The following is a 16,918-nucleotide window of genomic DNA, read 5'->3' as shown; positions in this document are numbered from 1 at the left end:
TTATAACTGAATCCACAGGCTGATCTCTCTCAGCTGTGGTGACTTGAGAGGGCATAAAACGCAGAAACATCCCACATTTCTATCCCCCTGCCAGCCATATTTTGTCATAAAAGTTAACATATCTGTCTTTGAATATATATAAGGATAATATCAATAGATTAAGAAAAGCCAGTTTTTATGTAATCACACATCCAGTGTTTGCTTCCCCCATTTTTTTTCTAGGACTGCACTGGTGACCTCTGTTACTTTTTATCTGTTTTTCAGAGCAGCTGAATTGCAGCTGGGTGAAGATTTACCTATGGAAGTGAGAGCAAAGGTGACTTTCCCAATGTGATATGAGGACCCTTATTATATGGTGCCTCTATCCTTGCAGTGGCTGTGCAACTCCCTTTTTGACCAGGCTTCAGCCACTGTCAGCATTTTACACTTCTGATGGATTCAGAGATTTCAAAGGAGGAACAAACAGGTCATCTGTGCAACCTTTTGTACAGCACCGCTCAGAAAATGTCACCAAGCTACTGAGATAAGCATGTTTTCCATTTACTGATGGCTCTTATGACACTGAGGATTAGATTGACAAACTGAGCTGACTCATGTTGTTTCGTGGAGCAATCCAAGAGGATGGAAATATGTCAGAGAGCAGGCAACGCCTTTTCCTCATACTGGCAATGGTAAGATAGCAAATCAAGTTAATCATAAACAAAACTCAAGCGAGTAGCAGAAAGCTCTCCAGGCTGATATTTAACCCTGATGTGATGAACAGCAGCACCTCTGCCAGATGATTTTTTTTCTCAGAGAGTCAATTTACTGAGGCATCCTTTATTTGTGGGCAGGAATCTCTGTTGACTTAAAGCCCTTCAATTGCATATGTTTGCACTAAGGTAGCAAATGCATGTTTCTGTTTTTGGTGTTTCCTGCATTTTGGGGGGAATCTTGGTGGGCCAGGAACTGACAGTATAGCTTCTACTTTTAACAGGAAGCTTTTCATTTGTTTTCAAGCTTGATGCAAGATATTGCTGCCCTTTAGAGAATTGCATTCATTTTAGACATTTGGATTAAATCGGTAGCCTGAAATGGACGGTGCATATTGACAGCTGCTCCTATTACTAAATCCTTGGAACTCTTCACAGGACAAAGAGAAAATACCCCCAGCAAACATTTTCTGTGTTAAAGTAGACTAAAGTAGATTAAAAGACTAAGAAAGTATTTTCCTCCAGCTGCTGTCATCTATGTTGTTTTCCCTCTGACATTCAGAGTACAAACCCAGTTAAGCAAGAACTCTTTGGGGCCTTTTTTGTGTGCCAAGCTCAATGGTGGCACTTTAAAACTAAAAGTGGATTGGTAACAGTTGTCTATAATTAAATGGGCTATGAATCGCTTTAGTTAATTTCCCACAATCTCAAAACATGGCTATAGTGCTGGTACTAATGCTAAAGCAGAACTGGTCTTTATTTGATAATATCAACCAGGCCCTATTGCAACTAAGAGCCCTCAGTGGGATGTTTGTATGTTCAGTTAACAAGAGAAGAGTGAAGAAAAGAAGGAGATAATAACGTGATGTGTCTGATGAACACTCTTACAATAGAGGAGAAGAGGGAGATGGTGTATGTAGCACTGACTCTTGACCTGGTTCATACCCACTTTCAGAATTCTCCAAATATTAACAGAAGATTATGCTATCCATTTCAAAAGTCAACAGTGAGAAAATCTTCTTGTCTTGATGCAGTAGGGACTACTGCCTCCACAGATGAGTTGTAGCTGAATGCTTCTGTGTAGCCCTTAAGTTTTATCAAAGGCAGTAATGGGTGTTCGGTGTTTTTGGAAATGTAGCTTTCATCTCAATGGCATTTATGATGTCCAGCTTGGAACAAGAGAAAAAGAAAATTATTCTACTTTGTGCACTTCTGTTGCTTTGTTTATACTTGACCACCTTTAAGTTTGTTTATTGTTATTTACTGATTAATGTTCATACAATATGTGAGTAACAGATAATGCCCACACCTGTTGCACTCTTTTAACACCTTTTTTCCTACTGGTTCCTAATTTCTGTTAGAGGTTGGTTTGAAAATGCCAACAATATCAACTGCGGTTTTACAAAGACAAAAACTCAAAGCATGCTGAAATATTTTTGTTAATGCTGAAAGTTACTGTGGGAGGGATGAATGAGATGTATCCAGTGGGATTATTTTCTTCAGGGAGACCAACCTAAACTTCCACATAATTTGGGCACTTTCACAATAATGAAAAATCAGTGGTGTGTTAAAGAGAGATGTTGAAATCTTAGAGACACAGGCATTTTGTGAAGGAAAAGCAAAATATGTAAAATGGAAAAGGCTGAAGATCATAGAGAATAATTCCCATTGTTAATAATCACAATTCTGTGCGAAAAACAAGAGAGGTATCAGCCATTTTCTTCTTATAATCTTCATCAAATTTCTTATTCTGTGCCACAGTGAAATAATTCTTCCAGTCCCCGACAACCCCTAGAAACAGCAAAGCAAAAAAAGAAAAAAGATCAATTACCAGGATTTCCTGAAGCCCATTAACCATGACTCACTAGATACTTACACCTCAAGGCTTATTTCAAAACAGAATGACAACCAGGAAGACAGAGTTGATTCCAGTTACAAAGCTCAGTACCTTTTCTCATGAATGGGGAAACGGAGTGATCCATTATTCCCTGAAACTCCTTAGTGTAGTTTGTCATGGGATTTTCTTTCATTATCTCAAATGAAGTGTTATGGAGTATCTTGTTTAGAACTTCCTGACTCATGTCCTTCTCCAGGAACTTCAGGATCTTCTGAATTTCTTGCTTTGGATTCTGCAGAGAGAGTAACATGGGATAAGGTACAGAGCCAGGAAAAGCAAAGAAATCATCGTGTTAAAGTTGCAGTTGTTGTCAGGGTGAGACAATCAGGTTAACTGAAGATTTACTGATACAGTTGGCATTATAATAGAAAACTGTTGATTGTAGGTAGTATCTACTGGACTTCCAGATTTCAGAGCTCTATAAACATACATTCAGCCTTTTACCTCCTTCATATCTTCATAGAAGAGGTAGAGAATACGGTGCTTATCTTTTGCCTTCCACCATCCTTTTACATGATCATACCAGGAACCCCAGAGCACTGAAAAAGGAGTAACATCATCAGCAGCTATAAATGCTCAAACTGCCTTTAGGTATCTGTGACACTCATGTTTCCCTCATAACCAGTGCCTGGGCATTTCCCAGCTGGTTTTGAATCACTGTGGCCATGACTGCTGTCCTCTGTGCTTATCACAGAATTTGTGCTTTTAATCCCTCAAGTGTATGGATGCTCAGAGTGGGATTCACGTGTAACTTTAGAGGGCAACAAATGTGGATGCTTACCTCTGAATGAAAAATCCAGGCTGCCTCTATGGTTGATGGAGAGAAACAGACATTTCCAGAATGATTAATCTGATCAGCTGGACAAGACTGGTCTTAATCAGCCCTGCTTTGAGCAGGGTGTTGGACCAGATGGACACCAAAGGTCCCTTCCAACTTGCATTATTGTGTGATTCTATCTGGTTTAAATATTTGGTATACTATCAGAAGTGCCTGTTTCTCTCCAACAAGTATCCAGATGACTAGTTTGGACAGAGGTAGCTATGTTCTTGATGTCTGCACGGGGACAGATGGCTCCCAAGCTGAGCTGGTCAAACACAAGACACAAGATCTCCTTTAGACATGAGACTCTTATGCTGATCCAAACAGTGGTGTTTCTAGGCCTACATGGTGGCAAAAATATTATGGACATATGAAAGCTTTACTGACCAAAATTGCAGATTGTCATCCAACTGAGCAGGTTTTCTTTCTTGAATATGAGAACCTTTTTTAGAAAGGGAAGAATCAGCTTCTGGCATTGCCTGTCTTTAGCTAGATAACTGGCTTTGTTCACATGCCTGACTTTTATACAGATGAGTTTAGGTAAAAAGATTCCTTTAACACAAATTCACACTGCACATTTCTACACAAAATTAAACCTTGGTTTCTTGTATATCAGGCTGGAGTAAAACCAATTAAACCACTGTTCCTTACCAGCTGGCTTCCAAGCAGGCTTCATTTAACCTCAGAGAGAAGAGGTAAAGCCTGAAAATTGTCACATATGTTTCTGAATGATAATAGAATAAAGAGCAGCTTTTTTTGTCTTTTTTTTTTTTTTTTTTTTTTTTCCAAAATGGGAATGTAAAGTGACTCCTTTAGGTACTAATAAAAACCCATGAATGAAGATAATTTACTACTGCAACACTTTCAGTAGATATCCTTCTGTGGAGTGTCAGCACTGGAATTCAAACCATAACTGAAATAAATAATATTATGTATTTTTTAAATGAACACAATCTCTTTGCAGTTCATCACCTTTTCCAGTCATGAATTTCTCCATGAACTCCTCCCAGGTTCCTGGGTCAGGCAGTCCTTTATTCATTCTGTGGAAATGGTAGTATGACACCAGGTTGTCTTTTGCATTTCTCGCCACATAGATTATCTTTATTGATATGAAAACAGAGAGAAAAATTAACTTACACATGGTTATATAGATATTGATCACCTCCTGGAGTTTTCTCTTGGAGCCTGATGACAGAGGCTTAAGAGAATTTGCTTTGAAGCTGCCGTTTTCTGAAATCCAACTCGGGTAACTTAGTCATGACTTCTTTAGTTTCACACAGGCTTTGCACATTAAAGGGAAAATATCTGGGGAGACCTTTAGGCTTCATAAAGATTCTGGAAACCATATTCAGTCCTGGTTTATGTCACTTTCTTTGCAGGTGAAGTATAATTGAGTCCTACCTCCTCAGACTTACCTTACAGTTTTGTTCCCAGAAGGAGGGAGGCACCAGCTGCACGGGGAGATGAGTTTTTATTGTTCGTGGAGAAGGCATAGCTTCAGCTAACTCCAGGCCTGTGGGATGTTTCATTATGAGATGTGACTTGTTCTCTAAATTGCACTAGCACTTCTTTACTATTCTCATATGTGGGATTTTGACCATGACTTTTCAGCAGTTCACCTTGCAACGATCATTCGTCTCCAGAGCAATTACGTAGCAGTGTAACATATACAACATTGCATAAGCATCTTTGGTGTTTCTAGAGAAATTTTTACCTATGTATTCAAGGAGGAAAGGGGGAACACTAATTCATATCTTGCTTTCTAGGGCCCACATCTAACCCCTGCATTCCAAGGGATAATGATGAATACTAATTTATATTTACCCAACCAAAGTTTTTCCTTCGCAATATTTAGTGATCTCCTTTCACTTTGCAGGTAAGAAATTTTTGGTTCTTTCTAGGATATGAGAAGAATAGACTGGATGACTAGACTTTCTGTATAGCATGTAAAAAGAAACTAGGAGAAAGATGGACAGTAGATTTTGAGTAGCTATGGATATATGGGAATATTTGGGAATATCTGGTGATACATGGAGATGTGTTATCGACCCCTCCCTTTTTAAACATCTATCATGACCTCTATCATTCTTTTTTCCCTATCATTGTCTATCATCCTCTGTCACCGTTTATCATTTTTTGGTCTCTCTCTCTGTCAACAGTCTAGCTTAGAAGAGAAAAAGTAGCACTTCTGCTGCAGTTAGTCCAGCTCTTTAGCTTCCAATGTGAAGAGAGTCTGGCTTAAAGATTTATGTGGAGTGGGAGCCCTTGCTGGGGGAAGACTTGTAGGAAACTGTCTTTGCAAAACAGCCAGGCCTGCTGGTTATCTGAATGCCCCATAGCTCGTTTAGATGACTAGACCCTAGAATTTAACAGCAGTTACTCAAAACAGTAGCAAGACCACTGAAAACATCATCCACCTTTTGGGAATACATCCATGACATAGGTTTCTCTTCCATACAGCCCCTAATCAGAGAGTGGGATTCAGTTGCTCCCATGTTGCCATTTCACGCATATCTGCTGGTTTAGGTACTGAGGAGTATCACACGCAGCTTTCAGATGCCACTCCAAAACAGCATGGTCTTCAGTAGTCCCCGAGTTACATCTGCCAACCTTGCATCAGCTTGAGCAGCACTAGATGTCTATGTTAAAGCAATTGAACTGATCCCTAATACCCAACATGGCGCATAGCTCAAAGCAAGTGGGACCTTTCCCAGGAAACCTGTGGCATCCACCCTGGATGCTTGTTTTGTTTCATTTTGTCTAAAATACAAACATATTTATATAATATTCACCTGAGTAATTCAAGTCTGAAGATCCTTGGATAGACCACTCAAGGAAAGGATGACGTCTGTAAGTAGTGGCGCGTCTACATTTCTCAGCATCTCCATTTTGTTGAATCATATCCACTATCTCCTGTGTCCATGTGGTACCTGAAAATGTCAGTGTTTAGAGGTTTCCCTCAGGGATAGCCAAGAGTTTCTTCTGCTAAGGAACTGAAAGCCGGAAGGGTGGACTCCCTATTAACAGAGGAAGGAACAGCACAGAAGATGATGGACAAAGTGGAAAGAGAGGATAATGGAGGAAAAATGCATAATTTAGAATACAAAGGTAATTCCCAAAGCACAGTTTCAGGGATTCCATTTTAGACAGGCTTCTTCTTGCCAACAGAAACAGTCTCCACCCCCATGCCAGTAATGGAAAACGCTCTGGGATAATCTCACTATTATTTGGAGATTGTATCATTTGTAGAGAGTAATGAAATACCCCTTCCCAATTTTCATGCTTCACAAAAATTCAGGGATTTCAACATTTGTTTCCATCCTGAATTTGAATGAAAAAATGAAATACCTGAACTTTGAGTGAGTAAAAATTTAGTACAGTTTGAAAAAAAGTTGCAGTATTTTCAATGTTCCCATTTGAAATGCTTTAATGAAGGTCAGTACATTTCATCTGCCTGAGCTGCTGCAACATCTTGTAAAAGTTACAGTATTGTATCTCTCATGTGCCTCTTTCCCCTTATAACCATGATCACTGGGTTAACCACATCACCTTCGAGGTACTGTGGCAGGCCGGCTAGAGAACAAGATAAGGGATAACTCGGAAAGCAATGTGGGCAGGAAACTCAACCCTTCTTAAGATGCTTGAATGGTGCAGCTCTGACAGATACAACAATTTCAACTGGACTCCTAACTTTATTTCTTTTCAGTTGACTGAGAGGATTTAATCCAGGCTGGATAAAATAACATGTTTTCACTTTCAGTATACAGGAAATAAATTAAAAGATTCCAGGTTTTACAAAAATAATGTGGTTTTTTTTTTTTGTAATACTGTTTTTTTTTTTCCCCACTGAAAAAAACCCTTTAAAAATCTTGCTAATTCAAGTAATTATTTTTTTATGATCATCAAATGTTCCCGAATCTGTTCCTGAATCCCCTAAACACTAAATATTTTTATTCATCCAGGATTAATATTGATGCTTGTTATTCATTGTTTTTCTGTGTAATAAGTATAAAGGTTGTCTGATCAAGAGGAGAAATAGTAATGAACTAAGTGGCCAATCACTGAATAAAATACCAGATGGCTAATATTAATGGTAGATCTTTTATTGGCTGAAATTATTAAGTGAATTTGGTTATTTCCTTAAAATAATTAACCCATTTCCAGAAATCAGTACTGGTTTACACACCAAGTCATTCCCCAAATACACAGTACATAGTTGTTCAGTCAGTTTCTATTATTTCTTAGTAATGATGACTTTTTACTAGGCTTTGTTAAATCATTACCTATTGGTGGAAAACCTCTGTTGTTGCCATTAATATATAAGTATATAATCTAAATCAAAGGAATTAGACTTTGACCATCTAAACTTCAATAATAATAGATGGCTGTTACTTCTGCCAAAGAAGTCAGAAGTTACTAGTCACAGCTGGCAGAGCTTCACGTCTTTAAAATATGTCTGGTTTGGGATTAAACAGATATTGGTCACAATGAAAAAACATAATTTTTGATTCCAACAAGAAACATTATCCCAAACTTTTCTATTCTGTTTCCTACCCACACCAACCTGCTTTTGCATACGTTGCGATGAGCAGATCATCGGGTCTGGCTTTGAATTTCCACACTTGGTCCCACGTGCTGCGTATTGATTCTGTGAAGGGAATGCCTTCCACTTCAACTATCTCAGCTCGGGGCACTGTCTCTTTCAGACTCAAATCTCCCATTTTATCCAGGGCCATTGCACTGTATGAAGAAAGAAAGGCTTCAAATTAACATGGTTGCTCCAAAAAAGAATCTAAATTTACTCATCCACTCTTGAGGTCTCTTTTATTAACTGAATTCCATGTCCTCTGATTTCTTTGGCTATGATTTGGCCTGTCTGGATCCATATATAGGCTCCTTAAAGCTGGATCTAATTTTCAGAAATGCTTGATATATTGCTGGTGGTGGTTCTCAGCATCTCTAAAAATCACTTTGTTTACTCAGATACAAAAAGAGAAAAAAAGACATTATTCCCATCTTTAAACATTTTATCAATCATATTTATGTAAAATTCTGACTATAAATATGTGGCTTTTGAAAGGCAAGAACAAAGTAATCAGAGGTGTGATTCAAAAGACGGCAGAGCATAACAGCTCTCACTGAAGTCAGCGTACAGGACCCAACCCTTCCTCCTTAATGAAAATAAACAGAAACAGCTGCTAACACCCTTTGGGCCTCATACTTACAAAAATATTTGCAGACCTCTTCTGTGTTTCGTTCCTGGAGCTTTTCACTCTTAGAGCTCTTTCCTGTATATTGAAATTTGTTGGAGATAAATAACCTGAACTAGATAGATCATTAACTAAAATTTGTTAGACTTTAATTATTTAAATCGATCTAGTTACATCTACTGCTTATTGTACAGTTTTACAGTAACTAGTTATTAATTTCTGGATTTCTCTCAAGGAGGCCTCTTCTTAGTCATAACCTTCAGAGCTCCAGAATCTGGTCAGAGGAAAGTCCTGCTTAAAGGGAGGCTACAGAAATCATCTCAATTAAAAATATCAGCCAGAAAAGAGAAAAGACATTTCAATTCCAACAGCAAAATTTACTTTCGTTTCCTTGTTTACTCTCACCTGATTTTACACAGATTCAGTTGAGCAGAGCAAGAGGTTGGTGGCTGGACAGTCACCCAAGAAATTTAAAAAAAGAAGGAAAAAGAAACTTGCCAGAACGTCTGCTTGAACGTCTTCAATTCTTGGCTGTATTGGTGACTGTGCACCCACTTAGATCTTCAGGCAGAAGTAGAATGAAAGCTTGGGTGGAGTTTATATTCCTCCTGTGATTGTGAGGAGAGCAAAGGAGGAGATACAGCAGCAGCCAACAGCTGAACAGTTTTTCTGGCTTGGTTTATGAATTCATTTTTAATCCTGTGAAGGAAAAATACTTTGAATTCTCATCTAGTGAAAAGTGTTCCTGCCCATGGTAGGAGGAGTTGGAACTAGATGATATTTAAGGTCCCTTCCAACACAAACCATTCTGTGATCTATCATCTAAAATGTGATTCTTTACTGGCAACAACATTAAATGTCGATCAGTTGTCAACAGTCTTGGAATAATTTATTTTCTTACTAATATTTAATGTAAATTGCAAAATAGTTCATTATTTGTTAATACCCAAGATCAACAGAACTGAATGAATTAAAAGTTACGTGGTTGCTTTTTCATCATGTACTGCACCATGCTCATTTAATAGATGTCTAAGGGTCTGTTTCATTGCTGGGGCCAGCCGTTTATGTTTTATAGCACTTTCTAGACAGGTTCACATCTTAACTAGCCTGGCATTAAAAGGTTAGGGATCACTGTGTGGAGGTAATGTTTCTTGATAAGATTTAAGTCCCTATCTGTTTTTAAATCTATATGAGATACTGGGAGAGATATTGACATACCCTGGACTAGACACAAACAGCATAGTAACATTGGCTGCTAAAAGTATGCCAATGACACCTTTATATTTGGTTCCCAGCTGTTGCAGTCATGCTGCAATGTTTGGTTGCATCAGGAAAAGCTGTTCTTGGGCAAAATGTAGGTCACTCCAGCTGAACTCAAGCAAGTTTGAATAGATTGTGTTCATAAAGGAAAATTATTTTGAGACAGCACTGCTATCAGGCATTACCTCTGTCTTCTGAAGGCATGCAAGCACTGTGAGTACTCAAGGTCCTTTTTGGTCATCCTTTGGATGGTCTGGCAATGTTTGTATCTAAAAAGGCTTTCTGTTACTTTGATTTTTTGAAGACATTTCATACATACTAATCAAATGAGGATGTGGCCATCGTTGCAGTAATTCTACCCTTGTATGGAAGGCTAGTCAACATGGCCAGTAGTGTCTAGAGTGATTCAGCTGACCAAACATTAGCTGACTTGCTTTGCAGAATCCATGAACTGTACGGATTAGCTCTTCATTGACTGTGTGAGGAGTGTAGTGATCTAGGTTGCAAAGAGTCACTTATATTTTAAGGCACAGGTGGGAATTGCAGATATTCTGCTCTGGAGGTGGGGAGTGAGGTGAGAGTGAGCTGGTGCAGGGCTCTTCTGGGTATCAGTAAGAAAGGCCTGACAACAAACGACTTAAAGATAACTGCTTTAATAAGACAGAATAATAAGAAGAATATAGTTAGTGAGTAAATTTTATGTCCCTTCAGATGCTGAGAACCTTGCATTTGTGCAGCATCAGATAGAGCCCAGGTGGGTTTTTCCCAGGGCATGCTGATCAGGTCCTGTCCACAGAAAGAAGCTCCTCCTTTTTGGTTGTTCAAGCTATAAAATAGTTTTCTCATAAGAAAACAACTCTGTTCATGAAGGACATTCACAGAAGAACTTCTTGTTGCCCTTTTAGACAAAGGCAAGGCCAGGCAGGAGACATGATTACTGGTTCCAAGTGGGAGCTGCCTGCAGGCTCCTGTTACAGGCTGAGTTTATCCTGCAGTGAAGGGATCTGTGCAGCACAAAACAGGCTGCGTGTGCTCAGGTTAGCTGTGATGTGAATTGCCGACTCCTTGTTGTGCAGTGGTCTCTGGGTCAGGATCACCACCTTCCACCTCTTGATCCACATACAGGAAGAGACTTTTCTCACACAACTCACAGCACAGAGGTAGTGAGTCCCTGCTGCGGGGCTGTGAGAGTCAGTGAATTTGTTCAGCGTTCCTTGTACGATTTCAGCAAAAGTTTCTAAAGAATTGGGAAAAAAACCCCAAGAAACTGAGAGGACTGCTCGATTGGCTTTAAGCCAACCACTTGATCTTTTTCTGGCTCTGATACCACGTTTTTCTTCTGAAAGGCTGGCAACGCCAGAACTAACAAACAACAGAGACAAGAAAAGAATATTCTATTAAGATATAATAATTATGTTTCTGGGTTTTTTGAATGTGACCATAACTTTCAAGTTTTGTCATGGGAGGATTTTCCATTTTCCTCTCTGTGTTAAGCCGGTGCTGATTCTCTGTCCTTCTTACACCTGCACCTGGCAGTTCATTTGCTGCTTTGAAATGGTATTCACACCCCTTTCAGTTACATAACCATCCTGATAATGCAGTAATCCCCAAAGCACATCAGCTGGTGTGTCTGAACAAAGAAAAACCCAAGAGCTGCTTATCGAGTGGTTCTCTTTTATTGCAGTTGTGAATCTGAGTAGCCTGTGAACATTACACTGTGCCAGATAGCTGGAGTGAGGTCAAAAAATGCTGCCTGCAGCTTTAAAACTGCTTTCGAAGTAGGCAATGGGTAGTGGATTTCTCCTGTTGTGAAATACGGAGTTAGAGGTGAACTGGTCAGCCCAGGGACTGGGCTGGAATCATGGTTTATTGGGCCACTGCAAAAAAAGACCAGGCACTCTCTGCAAAGTTTCCTCCAGGTTTCCACTGACCTTTTCTTGAGTGCAAACTGCTGGCAGGTGTTTCTTGATGTAACATACACTGGGTTTATTTTATTTTATTTTATTTTATTTTATTTTATTTTATTTTATACTGTATTTTATATTTTATTTTAGCTTGGCTGAAAACATCTAGATCTTTACCTGGAATGGAAAGCTACAGGCCACTCAACAGAGATAATAATGGGAAGAGACTGCTGGGTGCTCACAGCATGGAGACAAGTGACTGTGAATCAGGAATATGTTTATCTATCCTTGGAAGTATCCTTGCTGTATAGCACTGTGTCTTGGGGTTGTTAGTGTTGGGTTTCATAGTCACTAAGCTTAGAGAAATCTGCATCAAATAGCAAAGAAATTACAAAGGGAGAGTAGAGGTACCTTTATCTTACTTTTGTCCTCATCTCACATTCTTAAATCTACACATGTTAAGCCAACAAATTTTCATTTATCACAGTGTGATAATTGTCCATGAGTCTCTCATTTAGTTCTAGCTAAAATTCTCTTTTCAACACACAGCAGTTTGTAACAGCGACAGAGAGGTTCAGGAATACTATTGCACAAGGTAACCCAGTTGCTGAGGTGTCTGCTCAGAGTGCTGACTGCTGGCTTGGGCTGGACTGGACTGCCTCCTCTTCTGGTCTGTGTCAGGATACAGCTTCCCTTTGGCACAGTGTCAACAGAGTTGTTTTGAGGATAATGGCATGTTTGCACTATTTACTTAGTTTTATTCAGGCATAGATTTATTACCATTTCTTCAAATTTTTCCTTGGTGTGGACTGAAAAACAGAAGTGTATGTCCTGGGGACCCTTGGGTATTTGACGGATTCAGGATCCCATTAATACATGCTGCTGCTATGCTTCAGGGCTATCCATACCCACACCATGCTGTTCTTGACATTAATGTGACTAGTTATATGAGCAGAGATATTCAAATGTTACTGACTAGAACATCTGAAGGGAGTTAAGCAAAGCTAAACAGCACTACAGTGGAGTCAAAACTAGAAGAAAGCAGATGAATAGAGTCATAGTTTTCTTCTGTTAGCCCTCCAGAGTCTGGAGTCGGGTCTATATTGGTTTTTGCTGTTCTTCAGGTGAGATCTCCTTTAAAATATCTTCTTTTACTCCTATTAAATTTAGGAGTTTTATGTTGTCTAGCTTGAAAAAAAAAAGCTATTATCTAAGAAATATAATATGTTTTCAATTACTATCTGAAGCTTTTTTTTTCTTAAATCATTAGTGGAGCATTTCTTATTGAAGATAATTCCACAGCGAGATCTGTTTTATTAACTAATGGAAAGTTCTAACATTGCTATATTAGCTCTTTTTACTCTCTGTGCAATGAGTGTTTCAGGGATTGTTTGTATACAGAGAAAGAACATTTGAAAGAATGTGGGTAACTCAAAAACTCACTGAATGAATTACATCAGATTTTAAAAACAACTGACAGAAATGTGCCTTGGATAAGGACTGTGTCTCAGGCTAGTGGACATGAATAATACTCAAACAATTTCAAGGCAGAGGAGGCATTTTTTGTTCTAATTTTTACGTTGGATTTGAATATTTTTGCATTTAAAATTTAATCAAGAATCACAGTAGGACCTTCAAATCATGTTAGAAGAAGTGTGTTTTCTTGTTATTTGTACAGGATCAGACAAAGTGGGAGGAAGGCTACAAATCCTACATCAGTATCAAGGACCTTAATATGGTTTTAAGTCTGCTTTTCATCAGATTTTGCCTATATTTAGCAGTCTATATGATCTAGGGTACTATATCTTATAAATCAAAATCTATATTAAAATCTATAGCTGATACATTTGAGTTAAAGAATTTTTTTCCTTGTTAGTGTTTGTATTACATTTCTCTAAAACTCTAGTCTCCCTCTGCTGGACAAAACACAATCTTTATTCCAAAAGATATTAAAATCTTTTAAATTTAACATTACATTTGAAAGCTACTGAAATCCTTAGATACTAACCTGTATTCCTCATTCAGAAAAATGCATTCTCTGGAGAAACAAAAGAGCACTCTGGACTGGCCAAGGCTTCACTTTCAGGTTTCTTGAATTTTAAAGCTGATTGTCTGCATTTGTCTCTTGATGACTGAATTAAACTGACCTGGCTATCAGTCGGTGAGCAACCTTAGGCAATGAAAGCTTTTGATATTGTGGGATGCATCTAGAGTTAATCACAAATATGTCCTATCATAGACGCCTGGCTTTCACAGCCCATATGTTGTCAAGAACAATCCTGTAGGTATCTGTAAAATAGGAACAGTACTAATGTGATGTACTTGTGATGGTTATTTAATGAATCTCTGGGTTGCAGCCAGATACAGTTGAGATAATCATCACATATATTTATGTAATAGCCAAAAAAATACTAAGGGAAATGTTAAATGTAAACATGGATTGAAAAGTCCTAAGGCAACCCATTTAAGCACAGTACCTAAGTGCAGTCCTTATCAGTAAAGCACTTATGTTCCATTACCATCACACTCTAGAAATTGCTTTGCTTTAAGTATCCTCTCTGCAGCAGTTTCCTGCTAGAGGAAGTGTTGGAGCCCACAGTTTGTATAACTCTGACCATCTCTGCATGTGTTCGTGTCACAATCATATTAATATACAAACTTGTTATTGTGAGTGTGCATAGTCAGGTGATAAAGTTTAATTGGACTCCTGCAGCTTTTTCCAAACACTTTCCTAAGAAAACATGCATATGAAATGCTGCAGTGTCACCCTGTCAGTGGCACTACATGCTTTTGGCATTGTTTCTGGAAATCGCTTTGTAGAAATAAAAGGTCAGGTATTCACTCCGCAGAATAACACGTTCCCGCTTGTAAATGAGATTTGGTTTAGAGCCACAGGGGGAAAACAGAAACTTGTAATAAACAGTCACAGAGCTTGGTGCCCTTTATATATATGAAATGATGGAATTTACTTACAAACATTACTTAACACGTTACTACATGATTCACAGTTGGCTGCAGACTCCACTTTACTAGCAATCTCAGTGTGGACAATGTTAATGCAGGCAGCATTGCTCGATATAGGTGGAATAGAAGCTGTTGATGTTCTCAGGCTTAAACATGGGTGTAGCGAAAGTCTACTGCTAGTTTTAGGTGCCTGACACAGCTGCATCCTTGTTTCTTCCCAAAGGAAGCCCCAGGATTTGTGCTGAATGCTATGGGGGACTGGTGCACCAAGACCCCAGTTCATGATGTGATAAGCAACCAGAGGTGAAGACAGATGTGGCCCAAAAGTAAATGTACCTCAAGAGCCTATGGATCACGGGCGAAGGGTATGTGTCCAAGCTTCGAGGCAGCAGACATGCATGGCTTGATGAGCAAGTGCTAACTGAACACTTATGGTCCTTTTTCTTGAAGCAGTGCTAAGTGGAAAAGTATTTTATTTTCTCCATGCTTTTCTGTCAACCTGTCCTGCAACTGCCAAATTATAGTAGGAAAGAAATGCTTTTTAAAATATGCACTCCAAAAAATAATGTAAGTTGTCCACAGCTCTCTGTTGATTCCTTTGTATCAACAGATGACTGTTGTTCTTAAAGCTGGATTCTAGTTCTCCTAAACAGAATAAGTTGTCATGTATTGCATTTATGGATCCAAATACAAACTTTGTGCTGCAGTAATAGCAGAGGTTCTTTTAGCAACTGTCTTGATGAACTGATGTGAAAATACTTCCATTCTAGCAAAACATCTACTTTGTAGTACAGCTTCTTGTGAACATCTACTTGCATTAAGTGAAGTTATTCAACAGGCTATTTGTGTGATCACTTTATTGAGCGTTTTTTATGGATGTAAGCAAACCTTCATTGAAGGGAACTTTGTGAACTGACATAATTTCATATCTGCCTTCTTTCAACTGGCATTTCTTTCTGAGGCCTCAGTTTGACCATTTATTGAGTGTTTCTACCACGGCAGCAGAACAAAACATCCTGCAAGCCAGGGAGAATGCATTTGCTCTTAAACTCCTGTATACACCTATATATATCTTCTATACTCCTTTACACAGGATGTGATTGAGACAAAATAGCGTCACTGCTTTGGATTCACTACTGTCATATGGATCCCCTGGGGCTACTGGCAACTGCAGCCTCCCCCTGAGGCTATAGGAAATTAGGAAGCTAGATCAGAGCAAAACACAATCATACTTGTGCAATTATTTTTACAATTATTTCCTGAGAAAAAACATGCACTTTTTCATTACAGCTGAAGATTGGAGATTGAAAATTTAATTCTTGGCTCTACTGGTAGTATAGCAGGATGCTCAAGTACTACCCTGTACTACTTCAGGCACTAAAACATCTTGACCTTTCATCTGGAACAATTAAATGGAGTTTTGCTTAAGTGGCACATCTGCTGTTCAAGCTGGGACTTTGTTCCATGAAGACTGACATTCCCAGTTCAGAAGACATTTGCTTATCCAACCAAATTATAACTCCAGTTTCCTTTATACAAACATCTGTTTGGAGACAGGAAAATCTCTCTGGATGTGAAGCTTCAGAAAGCAGCTTCAGAAATTTTCATGCAATGTTGAACTTGTGATCATTAGCCAAATTCTTCTCTGAAATTCTGCAAGCCCAACAATATTCTTCAGCCTAGTGCTGCTTGGTTCTGGGAAATCTGGGAAATCACTATTTCATAACTTAAAGAAAGGAATCTAGATACTACAAACAAGCAAAATTCAAACATATATGCTATAATTTTTTTCAGTACAATAGGTCTGTGTGTCACGATTCTTATTAAGTAGCAGAAAGAACATAGTATGTGAAATACCTGAGCAATAAGAAACTCCTACTAATGAGGCTTATAAAAATTTCTCTCTTGACAGTGGCTGTCTTTATGCATAGTTGTAAAAACACCTTACTCAGTTAAACACAGTGCAGTGAGGGAAACCAAAGCTGTAAAAATTATTAGTAGGTTTTCTTGTGAGTATAAAAATTAAATTATTACCACCAACATTTTAACAGGAACATTCATTAACAGCATAAAATCTGATATTTTCAGAAGTAAAGGAGTCTATGTGTTTCACTTGTCTGTCTGCTCTGATACAGGAAGCCAGCTTTAATTTACAGTGGTGGATCCTTAAT

At 38.6% G+C, this 16,918-nt stretch overlaps 1 protein-coding gene across 3 annotated transcripts; it reads right to left on the bottom strand.

Moving 5' to 3' along the window:
- Positions 1–1,420: 1,420 nt before the first annotated feature.
- Positions 1,421–9,277, bottom strand: SULT1C4 (sulfotransferase family 1C member 4). 3 transcript variants are annotated; one of them, XM_074815169.1, is made up of 9 exons: positions 9,118–9,275; positions 8,635–8,697; positions 7,974–8,149; positions 6,202–6,339; positions 4,825–4,922; positions 4,382–4,508; positions 3,034–3,128; positions 2,641–2,821; positions 1,421–2,483 (listed from the first exon to the last, which is right to left on the bottom strand). In XM_074815169.1, exons 3-9 carry the CDS (start codon positions 8,143–8,145, stop codon positions 2,371–2,373), a joined length of 924 nt encoding a protein of 307 aa, XP_074671270.1. In that variant the 5' UTR covers positions 8,146–8,149; positions 8,635–8,697; positions 9,118–9,275; the 3' UTR covers positions 1,421–2,370. The 3 variants fall into 3 exon arrangements, with proteins under 3 accessions (XP_074671270.1, XP_074671271.1, XP_074671272.1); XM_074815170.1 differs by lacking the exon at positions 9,118–9,275 and adding an exon at positions 9,025–9,086; XM_074815171.1 differs by lacking the exon at positions 8,635–8,697 and having other exon boundaries at positions 9,025–9,277.
- Positions 9,278–16,918: the final 7,641 nt, after the last annotated feature.

The sequence above is a fragment of the Strix aluco genome, chromosome 2 (assembly GCF_031877795.1).
Source record: "Strix aluco isolate bStrAlu1 chromosome 2, bStrAlu1.hap1, whole genome shotgun sequence".
In the NCBI taxonomy this organism is placed as follows: Eukaryota; Metazoa; Chordata; class Aves; order Strigiformes; family Strigidae; genus Strix; species Strix aluco.
This window is presented reverse-complemented; position numbering and strand designations above follow the sequence as displayed.